General features: G+C 41.8%; 1 protein-coding gene across 2 annotated transcripts in view; it reads left to right on the top strand.

Moving 5' to 3' along the window:
• Positions 1 to 12239, top strand: part of LOC117954028 (protein unc-13 homolog A-like) — a 30549-nt gene that overhangs the window by 3475 nt on the left and 14835 nt on the right. For both annotated transcript variants that reach the window (XM_034887480.1, XM_034887482.1), the window contains exons 2-13: positions 1439 to 1468; positions 1692 to 1791; positions 3528 to 3645; positions 3805 to 3928; positions 4560 to 4630; positions 4808 to 4850; positions 5272 to 5301; positions 6539 to 6752; positions 8693 to 9793; positions 9872 to 9974; positions 11152 to 11195; positions 11817 to 11895. In XM_034887480.1, the coding sequence (XP_034743371.1) occupies positions 1439 to 1468; positions 1692 to 1791; positions 3528 to 3645; positions 3805 to 3928; positions 4560 to 4630; positions 4808 to 4850; positions 5272 to 5301; positions 6539 to 6752; positions 8693 to 9793; positions 9872 to 9974; positions 11152 to 11195; positions 11817 to 11895 (2057 nt within the window). The remainder of the gene's footprint in view (positions 1 to 1438; positions 1469 to 1691; positions 1792 to 3527; positions 3646 to 3804; positions 3929 to 4559; positions 4631 to 4807; positions 4851 to 5271; positions 5302 to 6538; positions 6753 to 8692; positions 9794 to 9871; positions 9975 to 11151; positions 11196 to 11816; positions 11896 to 12239) is intronic.

The following is a 12239-nucleotide window of genomic DNA, read 5'->3' as shown; positions in this document are numbered from 1 at the left end:
AGCACAAAGCAGGCTCTAAAAAATGTAAAGGACTGCTGAGAACATAGTTTGGCCTTTCTTGTCTTCAGTCATTCATTGTATTGCATTGTGTAATTTTCTTTTAACATTTACAGTGAGCTTTCAGCTCCAGCTGTGTTGATCTTGACCTTAAATAAAGATGCAAACACACAGATGTATCCGTTTACATGTAGCTTACGGGTGTTGCACATGTTGATGTTACAGTTGGTGAGGTATGACTTGGAAGCAGAGATATTTTCATTGCTGTTTGCAATTGCTTCATTGGTGCATGTGAATGAGTCACTGCAGTTGAGTGTGTGTGTGTGTGTGCGTCTGTGCCTGCTGATGTAACAGCATGGCACTTAAGCTTCACATTTAGCTTAAGTATGAGTTTGATGAAAGAAACACAAAGGAAAAGTAGTGAGGAATAGAATCAAGTGCCTTACCGACTCAGGGCAATTTTAAGTAGGTTACTATGGTGACCGTATCCGGTGTGCATGGTCTGCAGAGAATATTGTTAGTTAAAGGTGCAGGTTCGGTTACTTGAGCTTTATTGGAATTTTGTTAATGCAATCTTGTGTTTAGGGCTGCGCAATTTTATTGAGATCGCAATATGAACTAGTTCAATTTCTAAATCGCAGGGGGCGCAATATTTGTTAAAGGCTAAATATGTGTCAAACCATTCTTAATTAAGTATTGTGGTGCTGCAGAGACGTCCCGGCCTGCAAATCGTGTCCTACAGACTAAAGAAAAACATCTTTGTTTGGAACAGATCTTCAAAAAAAATCACACTTCCATAATCTTTTTTAAAACATATTTTTCAAAGAAAATGAGAATAATGATACAAAAATGATCATGCCCACCATTATCGTGAATCATATTACAATTGCAACATCAGTCAAAGTAATCACAATTAGATATTGTGCAACTCTAACAATGGAAAAATACGTAAATTGACCATCTGATTAATCCATGCAATATGGTTCTTTTTATTTGCCTGTAGGTGTACTGTACTCTCTGTTTCTGTGTCCCACACTGGTGAAGCACAGCGGGAAAGCTTGCCCATGTTTTTTTCAGCGCTGTGTGTTTCTATATTTTGCCGCCACACTCCATGCCAACATATCTGCACCTTATGGCAATGAGGCAGAGCACTTAGTCCAAATCTGCATAGTTGCAATTTCAGTTTTCTGCGTCAACCCTCTTTACCCACTACCAGTTAGTGGTAATTGGCAAATATGTCTCAGATGTATTTGAATTCTTAGTCAACATAGTTTTTTTTCTACATTCAATGTAGTATAATTTACAGACATTGTTTTGATTGATCACAAGCATCGTTTCCTGTTCTCTGTGTAAAAGTCAAAAAAGAGGACACGGGAGCGTTCAGAAGTGAAAGCAGATGGTGTTCCTGTGTGTGACTTTGTCCCTCTCTGTGTGTCCACAGTGAAGAAAGCCAAGCTGGATGGACCCCAAGGTAAGACCCGGCCTCCTGAAAGAGAAAGAGGGAGAGACTTGCTGTTATGTGACATAAATCTTTAAGCAGACTGAGAACAGTTTACATGCTGAAGCTGTTAATGGAAATGAAAGGATGGGAGGTCAGTGACTCTGTAGAGAACAAAACAGGGCCTCCCTTATTATTTTGATGCAATGGCGTTATGTTGTAACGCATCCCTTCTTCACCTCTCTCTCCTTAACAGAGAAGTTCAACACTTATGTAACTCTAAAGGTACAAAATGTGAAGAGCACAACCATTGCTGTCAGGAGCAACTTACCCAGCTGGGAGCAAGACTTCATGTTGTGAGTCCCTCAAAACTTCTCCTTTCTGTTTTTTTTTAAATTTCTGTCACTTTCTATCAACCCACCTCCCTCCCCTCTTTTTCACTTCTCCATCCTAAGTGCCCTTCATCCCTGAATTGTTTCACGTAGCACTTCCTCTCTGCATCCGCACCACGGCCTCCAACAACCGTCTCATCCTCTTTTTCATCTGCTCTCCCTCGACACTTCTGCCCCTCTCATCCCCTTTCTCAACCTCGGCTCCCTCCCAGCCTCGCTTCCTCTCCTGTGTCACTTCTTCTAAACACGCCTCCTTGATCTTCATCTACTCTGCCACTCTGCTTCCTCTTTCCATCTCAACCTTACTTTCCCCTCCATAAACCCTCTTCCCTCCCCTCCCCTCCTACAGCTCTCCAGGCATCATTAGCAGCCTTTTTCCACTTTTAAGTGAGTTTGTTTGAGCTTGTGTTTCGCTAAATATTGGACGGATAGTTTGTTGCAATTACATCATACAACACAGAGTATTTGGCATGCAGAGAGAAAACCAGTGTGGTATTGACAGTGTAGCAGCATATGGGCGATGAATAGTGAGAATTGTATAGCATGTGGGATGCAGCAGGCGGGCTGACGGAGGAGTCCTGTGCATTTGTATGATGTTTGGAGGCGTTGAGCATTTTACTGGGGTTGCATCAGTGAAGCTGTGTTATGTAATTTTTGGGCTGCAGAGAGAGCCCCGTCCCCTCCTTCAAACTGCCTTCAAATGACTGTACCCTGTGAGTCACTGCCCAGTTTCAAACAGGCACGTTTCCTAAAAGGAGTCACCGCTGAGATGGGAAATCCAGTACCTCTATTTCTTAATTAACGTTCCAACTCTTTCCCTTCAGGCATGCGATACAATCACCTCCTCCACTGCCTTCATCACACTTTTCTTCTTCCCTCTCTTCTTCCTTTGCTTTTCTTTCTGTCTATCTGTCCTGCTTCCTGCAGTCTTATAAATGTTTTATGTTAGATTCTCTCAGGCTTGCTCTCACAGACATGTGTCTTATATTTGTCACAGTGAAGCCCACAAGAAATTACAGTGCATCTTTTGTGTGTATGACTGCCTGTGTGTGTCAAGCATTTGTCTTTAAACAGTGGTGGAAGAAGTACTCAGATTCTTGACTCAAAATATGTAAAAAAAAAGATATTCCATTACAAGTCAAAGTTCTTCATTCAAACCATAGGTTCAAACTCCTACTTGAGTAAAAAGTATTAAAGTATCAAAATAAAAGTACTGAAAATGCAGAGAAAATGCCCCTGTGAATGATGTACCTATAATAGTTTTAAATACTTTGTATAAAATGTGGTGGTTCAGTCCAGTGGTTCCATACCCCGTTCACAGGGTCACAAGATAAATCTGAGAGGGGAAAAAAACTGAAAGCAATAAAGTTCAAATACAAAAATGTACATACATTTTTTTGACTATTCTCTAAACTTTGCTGTTTTAAACCACAGGTTTAATTCTTTAATGCACTGTATTAGTTAATGATATGCAGCTGTCAAATAAATGTTGTAAAGTAAAAAGTGCAATATTTCCTTCTGAAATGTAGTGGAGTAGAATTAGTAAGTAGTATAAAATAGACAAAGGCACGCACAAGTACCTTAAAAATGCACTTATGTGTAGTAGTTGAGTAAATGTGTTCCACAGCTGTCTTATATGTGTTTTATTACGGTTTATCTTGAATTTTGACTTTCCTGTTTATCTTTCTCTTCCTATCCAGCGAAATTAACCGCCTGGACCTGGGTCTGACAGTAGAGGTGTGGAACAAAGGGTTAATCTGGGACACCATGGTCGGCACTGTGTGGATTCCCCTCCGGAGCATCCGACAGTCAAATGAGGTTTGACACCAACCATCAGCACCACATGACAAATAATGTAGTTAAAACTTCTGTTGTGAAGGGACTCACTCATGCTGGTTGGACATGTTTTCATCATGCACATTTAATTGTACAGCATGTTGTTTGTGCCAAAGCAGCAACATGTTTTCCTATGTGCAGGAAGGTCCGGGGGAGTGGCTCACACTTGACTCCCAGGTCATCATGACTGATAATGAGATCTGTGGCACCAAAGAGCCCACTCTCCACCTGGTGCTGCTCGACACACGCTTTGAACTGCCTCTCGGTGAGAAATCAATATTCACATCAAAGTCATAAACTGTCAATAGGTGGGAGAAAATGAGAAAATGAAAGTATAGGAAATCATCAGACCGTGAGGAAAGCAGAAGATAACTCACATAAATTATGTCTGTCTTTATATTTTCACAGCTAACAGTGATTGATATACAGCATGACCACCAATAATCCCTGACTTATTAATTAGAAGATGTATTCAAGGCTGTCTGTGTGTATGTGTGCCGGGGAGAGGGTTTGTGTCCTTTCCTTCTCAGTGATCCAGCTGTGTTCCTCTCAACATTGATTAGGTGTCATTTTCTTACTGTTTCCTTTTCCTCTGGTCGATATTGTACACATGAGTCCTTAGTTTGTGGACCTGACCTATTTATAGAAGTTTGGCTTTAAGGTTGTAAACGAAAAGTCATATTTTTCAATGTCACTGTGTTCTTACAGGCCAAAGTATCTGGGTCAAATAATATTAGCAAATGTGTGGTTTTAGATTACTTTGGTGTCATTTGGGTGGAGTTTGTAACGAAGAACAAAACAGTTTTTAGGCAAAAATATATTAACAGTCTACATGGGTAAAGCTCCACTAGGGTTTTTTTGCAACCTGAGTTTGTCTTGTTTTTTGTTTTTTTTAGATATCCCTGAGGATGAGGCACGATACTGGGCTAAAAAACTGGAGCAGCTCAATGCCATGAGGGACCAAGATGTAAGCTGTTACCCCATTTGATTTAGTACCCCAGCATATCCTTACATTTAAGAAACATGATTAATGGGGGAAGACAAATCCAACATTACATGTTCTCCACTTCCTGTCTATAGGCAAAATACTTTCAGAATGTCATAGTTTTTTTTTAAATTGGTCTGACCCCATTATTCTCACCAGGAGGAGCAGGAACGTCCGCTACGTGTACCAGGAACCCAGTGCTGTAAGTAACCAATCACTGTGGGCACAAACTAGTCATTTGTTTGTGCAGAACAAGAGATTTATATGTTTAGCCGTTGAGATGTAATTAGATTGCTTAAGCTCATCATGTGCATTATGCTTGTTACCACACACGGGTTGTTGTGTGTTAGAGGGGAAAAGATTGCAGCGCTGTAAAAGATCAATAGTGGTATCGGATGTCTGGAGACGAGCTCCTCCAGGATGCTGCTGTGTTTCCACTATTGACCCCGTCTGCCGAGCCTGCTGAGCCAGCTGTCTGGTGCAGGTGTAAAGACTTGGAGCCTTAGCACTCCCTCTGCATTTACCTTCTCCATCTGCAAACTTTTAATTGTGTGAATGCATGTTCATCTTTGGACATCAGTGCAATTTTATAATCAATACTGACACTCTACTGTTCATTGCAGGTAACTGGAGTCTATGGGGAGACCAACAAAGTAAGTAAGCAATACATACTGTACATACAGCGCAGTCCAAAAGTATCTGGGGAATCACATATTTTTAATTGATTTGGTTCTGTGAACCATCACATAAGGTTTGTGAAACAGTGTAAGGTTAAAGTAGTGACTTTAATCTTCCTTTTGAGGGAAGTACATTGGAAAAACAGAATAACAGTGTAGGGACAATTGTTTGGTAGAAAGCATTTCCGATGAAAAACAGCGAGTTCTGTGGATTATCCAGAGTAGTTTGGGTGAACCAACCCTTAAACACCAGTCATTGTTTAATTTTAAAATCCCATGTTCTGCAGTGCAGAGCCGCAATACTGAAAAATATGCAAATATCCAAGTACAGATGGACTGCACTGTCCATACTGCACATAGAAACCTGTTGGACATAGATATATACTACATATATTACATATATCCAAAAAAGACAGTGTGCGTGTCTCTATCTCTCTCCCTCCCCGTCTTTCTCTTTCTCTCTTGCTGTGATTAGCTGATCGTCTTATATAAGTGTCTGTCAAACTCACCCACACAAATCCAGAGACTCTGCATTTGCATCTCTGGTCACACAGATAGATGTAATGATAGATGATGAGCTGATGAAGTGAGAGAAAAAAAGACAGACAGACATGTGGGGACACAGTTGAAGTGAGAAACAAAGTTGGATGCCTTCAAATAGTGTTTACACACCCAGACATATGACGATGAGGTGTAAGCGCTGCACACCCACCTTCATTGGAGTGGGAGAGGCGATGATGGATAATGATGAATGATTAATAGATGCTGGTTTTGCTTTTGACTGATTCAGCACTGTTAAAGTCTCTCATTACCTCCCTCTGGGATGTTATATCTGATCTATGGACACCACAGAAAAATAAAAGCATCTCCTTAGTGAGCGGGGTTGGATTTATGTTCAGTTATGATGATGAGAATGAGAAGGAAGCTGTGTATGATGTTCCTCATGTGCTTCATGAATGGATGCACTCTGAATGACCTAAATGGTTCTGATAAGAGTTCAGTAGTGGTGCCATTTCATATATTTTATCCTAAATGACCATGATACTAAAGGAATGTCTCAGTGCTGATTAAAGCCTCTTATCTCTGTGCTACATGACAAGTCGTCAATTAGGATCAGCCCTTTGATGATGATCTTTTCTCCTATTACTGCACTCTATGTGGACAATATCAGAAAGACTGATGAATTTTTTTCCCTTGCCATATGCATGTGCAGATGAAGACCCAGACAGCGCTGTGGACGACAGGGACAGCGACTATCGCAGTGAAACCAGTAACAGCGTCCCCCCTCCCTACTACAGCACATCCCAGCCCAACGCCTCTGTCCACCAGTATCCCATCAGCCAGCAGCACCGCAGCTCCAGAAGCTTCTCCTACCCGCGCTCTGGCAACAGCCACGACCTCGACTACCAACATCAGCGGACTGTCAGGTGTGTGCCTGCGTTAGTGTTTGTTTGGTTAATGAACTTGTAAAAAATGTGCATCACAATTTAGTGCACAAGTTGACTTCTAGTTGCTTCTTTTAGCCAACCAACAGTCCAACTCTCATTCAATTCACAATGATTTAAAACAGAAAACCACAGCAAACTGGGCTGGTTTGGGACGGCTTCAGCCAGAGGACCTGATCTGACCCTCATTTCCTAACAAAAAGCTCCTCCTCAGACCCGTATACATATATGTAACATAACAAACATAAACAGACCCAGCTGTACTGACCTGATCTGTCCCGGTGCCTGTTTGTCCTTGGGGATCCGGCCAGAGAGGCCCTCCAAGAGCACACACACACACACACACACACACACACACACACACCCACACACACACACAGACACCCTTTTGGTTGTTGTAGTGTTTGTAGTTGTAATAGTAATAGTGCTGTTTTGCTTTTGTTCTGGGTTGTCTGTGTCTAGTTCCCCTTCTTGTTTTTTCTGCGGTGTAATAAGTTTCATTTACTTCTTTTCATGTTGTCCACTTGCACCATAAACAATACATTTCCAAATAGTACCAAAATTATAATTGATTCATTCTGTTGATTGACTAAACAATTAATGAACTAATTGTTAAACTACATGTAATAGTCATGGTGGCTAGTTTCACGTTAAAGGTAAAGATAATACTTGACTGTGTTAGTACTAGTGGTGGTGTTTGGTTTAGTGCTAGGCTCTTTTCAAAGGAGACATATTAACTTGTCATAGTAGGAAAGACACAGGTGTTATTAATAACAATAACAAGGTCTTTGTTCTCTTCAAGTGTGCCAGTAAGCCATGATAGTGAGCCTGCATGCACAAGACCAGGAAACTGAAACTGAAGCATCTAAATGGAATTCAGCCATAATTAATTGTATTATTTATACATGCGATTTTTTTCTACTGACATGTCAAAAAGCCTATTGGTAAATGAACATAGTCAATGACATAGTGTTTCATTGGGCCATACAGACCAAACGCTATTTCTCTTTTAGAGTTGTTTATAATACTGTTCCATTTCTCAGCTTGAATTGACATATTTCTCACAGACTGAAAATGAAACTATGCATCCCTCCACCTCTTGCTTTATGAATTATTCAACTGGCATCTAATGGTCAATACATAAGATTAGCTGCTTGTGTGAGTGTATTGGACATGGCAACCTCCCCACACCCCCGCCCATTCTTGTTCATTTCTTTCCTCTCAGCACTCTACGTTCCCTTCCTCCCTTCTCTCTCTTCTTTTGTTTTGTCTCTGTGCTCATCACTCCCTTCCCTTCTTCATCTCCCTTCCCTCTTTATAATAATTATAGTATTGCATTTTATTTTTATAACACTTTTTAGAACACTCAAAGACACTTTACAAAGTTCACTGATTCATACTACTTTATCTCTTTGCCTCTATTCTGTTTTAAACAGCCCTATTTATCAAGACTTATAAATAGCTTTTCCCTGTTTGCTGCATTTCTATATGCATGTTCTTTTTCTTTTGTCAGCTTTCTGGAGGCCTTTCACCTTTCTGTTCTGCTCTATTTCTTGCTGCTTGTCTGGTGCTCTTGTATCCCCAGTGCCTTTCATCGATTAGCCATCAGCATTATTCCCGGCCACCCTAAGACATGTCGAAAAGGTTTTTAGTGGAATTGTCCAATAGAGTGCAAACTGACTGGCAACTGAGTGCTCTAATAAAGTGCTCTGTAAGCATTTTGTTGACATTACTGTTCATAAATGGAGGGTGAATTGTTTAATTTACATGTGTACACGTGTACATGCAATAATAAACTGAAATTAAATTGCCCCTATGTCTAATATAACACTGTATCCCTTTTAGGTGATTTAATTTATCTCTCCGGGGCATGTTGCGGTCTTGCATCTCAAAGTTTCTGTTTTCTCTTCTCTTCTTTTTAGTCCCTCTGGGAGCTATGCATCATCTGCAGAGCTGAGTCGGTGCAGCAGTCAGCTGAGCGAGGAGGACTATGGTGTTGAGTATGGAGAGAGGGACCCTTACGACGAGAACGACTCTTACCACTCTTGCCACTCCTCTGTTAGCTACAGTAAAGGCTCTCCAGACTGGGACCCTGAGGAGACCCAGGGGGCGTACAGTGATGAGGGCGGTTACTGCAAAGATGGAGGAGAGGAGGCGGCTCTGTACGAGGAGGATGACGGAGGACTGTATGAGGGAGAAGAGGAGGGCCTCTATGAGGATGAGGAGATGATGTATGATGATGAGGATTTGTACAACTTGGACGGGACCCTCAGTGAGGACCTGGAGCCTCCATTTACCCCCACCCCAACGTCAACAGCCCCAACAACTCTGGATGTACCCTGTTCCAGACCTCCTCTGGAGAAACAACCATCCTTACACCAACAGCATCCCCCTACTCAACCCCCCAACCAAACATCCAACCTGTCTCATCCCCCTGGCATGGCCCCATCAGGGCAGCCCCCCTCTGGTCAACCAACAGCCCAACCCCTTAAACAGCCCCAGCCTCAAACACAACCTCAGCCACAGCCAGCCCCGTCTGCCACTTCCTTCTTCTCAATGGCCAAACCTCTAACAGCTGCAGTCACAGGCTTAGCATCTACTTTCCTGTCTTCTGTTCCCACCGCACAGCCTGCCCAGTCTCACCCTCCAGCCTCATCTGCATCTCAACAACCCCATTCTGCTGTAGCCGGCGTTGTCCCGCCATCCCATCCGGCCACCATGCCTAACTCAGCCTCCCAGCCACCCTTGACTGCCACGGGTCCTTCCTCCCAACAGACCCCATCCTCAGGGCAGCCTCAATCCCATCTCAATGGTCCTGCCACCACACAGTCAGCTGCCCCTGAGGACCAGGCTCCCCAGCTGGAGGAAGAGCCATGGCCACAGGAGAAAATGACCTTGGACAAGGAGGCCAGGACGCCCCCTGCTCAGCCACAGGATACGCTCCCCATGGAGGAGACAGAGGAGCATTTTGAAGAGAGTAGGCCGGCGACGCCAGTAGAGGAAGAAGAGATGCCACCTGAGAGGTAGGAGAGAAGGATTTAGATCAATGAACTGCACAACAAAAATAGACCAAACAACATTTTTGCTGTTTTTTGTTTTAGTCCTCCAGTCATAGAGGAGCCCAAAGAACCAGTGGATCCAGCAGTCAGAGCCAAGGAGAACTGGCTAAGGCTCTACAATAAAGTCTTAGAACAGCTTCGGGAGGTAAGATCAATGGTTTGAGCACCGACCCTCACTCCAAATTCTAGTCCAGTGCTCCACAACAGTCTAGTACAAATCCCAGAGCTGCAGGCCTGATTTAGCTCCATCCTGTAATCTAAAAGATATTCAAGGACTCTAAAAGTGTCTACCAAGTCTTTGAAATATGAATGTGTGGTGCATTATTTATGCGCAAGATAGGGTACATACAGTAAGTTCTTGAGTTTTTATTTTAAGTGTTTTTGCTAGACACCAGCAAGCAGACTTAACGTGTTACATATTCTATGGTTGCTACGTTTGGTTTTGTTAAAATAAAAATACTGATGGCTTGAAAGACAGCCAACTTTTTTTTTTTTGGCTGCAGCAACAAACCACTGTATCTCCAAACTGCTTGATTTAATTGCACACATTAAGCTTTGCTTGACCAGTTAGTTTTCACTTGCATATTTTATTCACATCTTATGTTGCTATTCATTACCTTTGAATTCAGTTGTGCAAAGAATTAATCACTGTCTTCGATGTTTATGTTGCTGTGTGTCACGTTGCGTTTTTGTACATTTGGCTTCCCTTCGTTTGTCTTTTTTTTTGTGCCGAAACCCACTTTGTTTTCTTTTCAGTTTCATGTTATTGCCATAGTGACACTCGCATGCACTTTGCTCGGCCATCATTGGAGCATGCTGACAGGTGGGTACAACCTAATTGGATGCCTGAGAGAAAGAAGGAAATGCGACGGATGTCTTGTTGAATTCCTCACTGTGTGTAAATAGGCACTTTCACTATCCTCACTCATCTTCACAACAATTGATTGATGAAAACTTTTCTGTTGTGTCTTGCAACAGATGTCATCCAGTCTTATTAAAAGCCACACTGCGTCAGATTCTCCAAAGACATATTTCATTTAAAAATGCCTATGGATCACATTGCTTGGCAGATTTCTTCAGCTTTATTTACAACTTGTACAAATTGTGAGAGGCGTTTCAGAGATTCTTGAGCAGACCTATTGCTCATGTAAGAGTTTTGACCACTAATGCAATAACTTTAATTTAGATTATAACAGCCGAATAAAGGAATTTCACAAACAGATAACTAAACTGTGGCCTCAAATGAACACTAGAAAAGGCTGCGGGGATGAACTTAAGGTTGCTTGTTTCTTCATCTGACATTCCTTCTTTGTCTCTCTCAGGCTCGAGGAGAGACCTCAAACTCTCTGTGGTTTGGTAAAGGAGGGTAAGTGTCTGCCGTCAGTTCCTAAAGTAGACTTTATCTTAAATGGAACACATTATACATCACACAGTGTATCAGTGAAGCTAATGCAATAGCTCCATAAATGAAACGCAATTAAAATTATCCTCACATCATCATAGAAACCTGCCACCGTCACTTTAGATTAAAAAATGCCCTCCTTTAGTCCGGGGAAATCCTCCGTTCTGTTTCGTTGTGATGCACAGGGTCATTCAGCTCATGGCATTTGGCCAGTAGGTATTGAACGGCAGTGGGCTGCCCTGACTTAGCTGGCATGTCATTTGTAGATGAGGCAGACTGCAGAATGGAACTAAGGCTGCATACAGAATATATGTTGAGTTAGCCAAATAGAACCACAGCAATTACACCCAGGTGCATGGAGTGTTCTTCCTAGTATTTGAGTCTGCGTAGTTATTAAACTTTCCAGTAAAGTCCTTGACTAGAGTTGCATTAGAAGCAAGGATAGAGGGAATTACATCTGCTCCCTAGTAATAAAAAAGATGATTTTGTAGTGAGATATTTTGATGATAGAAATGTTTTATCTACTGTAAATATTGATAAACATATGTATATAAATGTATAATGGTTCATACCTTTCTTGTTAAGAATGGGAGGTGCACTCTACAGTATTGACAGCATGCCGGACCTTCGCAAGAGGAAAGCCGTTCCTCTTGTCAGAGATCTGGTGAGAAACAAACATTGACACACATACAAGCAATAATTTACACCAATATTGTGGGCTGCCCCTATAGGGGTGCCCAGGAATCATTTCTGTTGCAGACATTATTGTTTTCATTGAATCTTAGTGTACTCTAAAACACTCATATCTCTTCCTGTATTTTCTGTACTTCCCAGCATTCCCTTTTTCTATGATCCATAGTGAATATACTATTAAAGGTTACTTATGTTGTTTTCCCTTACACAGCTGTGTCATATGCTTGATTTGTTGATAAATAAGTTAAATGCTTGCATATCTGTGGGGTTAATGTAATTACAGTAATGAATCAATGTAGTTACACTGTTCTCTTC

This window comes from Etheostoma cragini, chromosome 12 (assembly GCF_013103735.1).
Source record: "Etheostoma cragini isolate CJK2018 chromosome 12, CSU_Ecrag_1.0, whole genome shotgun sequence".
Lineage (NCBI taxonomy): Eukaryota > Metazoa > Chordata > Actinopteri > Perciformes > Percidae > Etheostoma > Etheostoma cragini.
The sequence above is the reverse complement of the archived record's forward strand: the minus strand, read 5'-3'. Positions and strand labels throughout refer to the sequence as shown.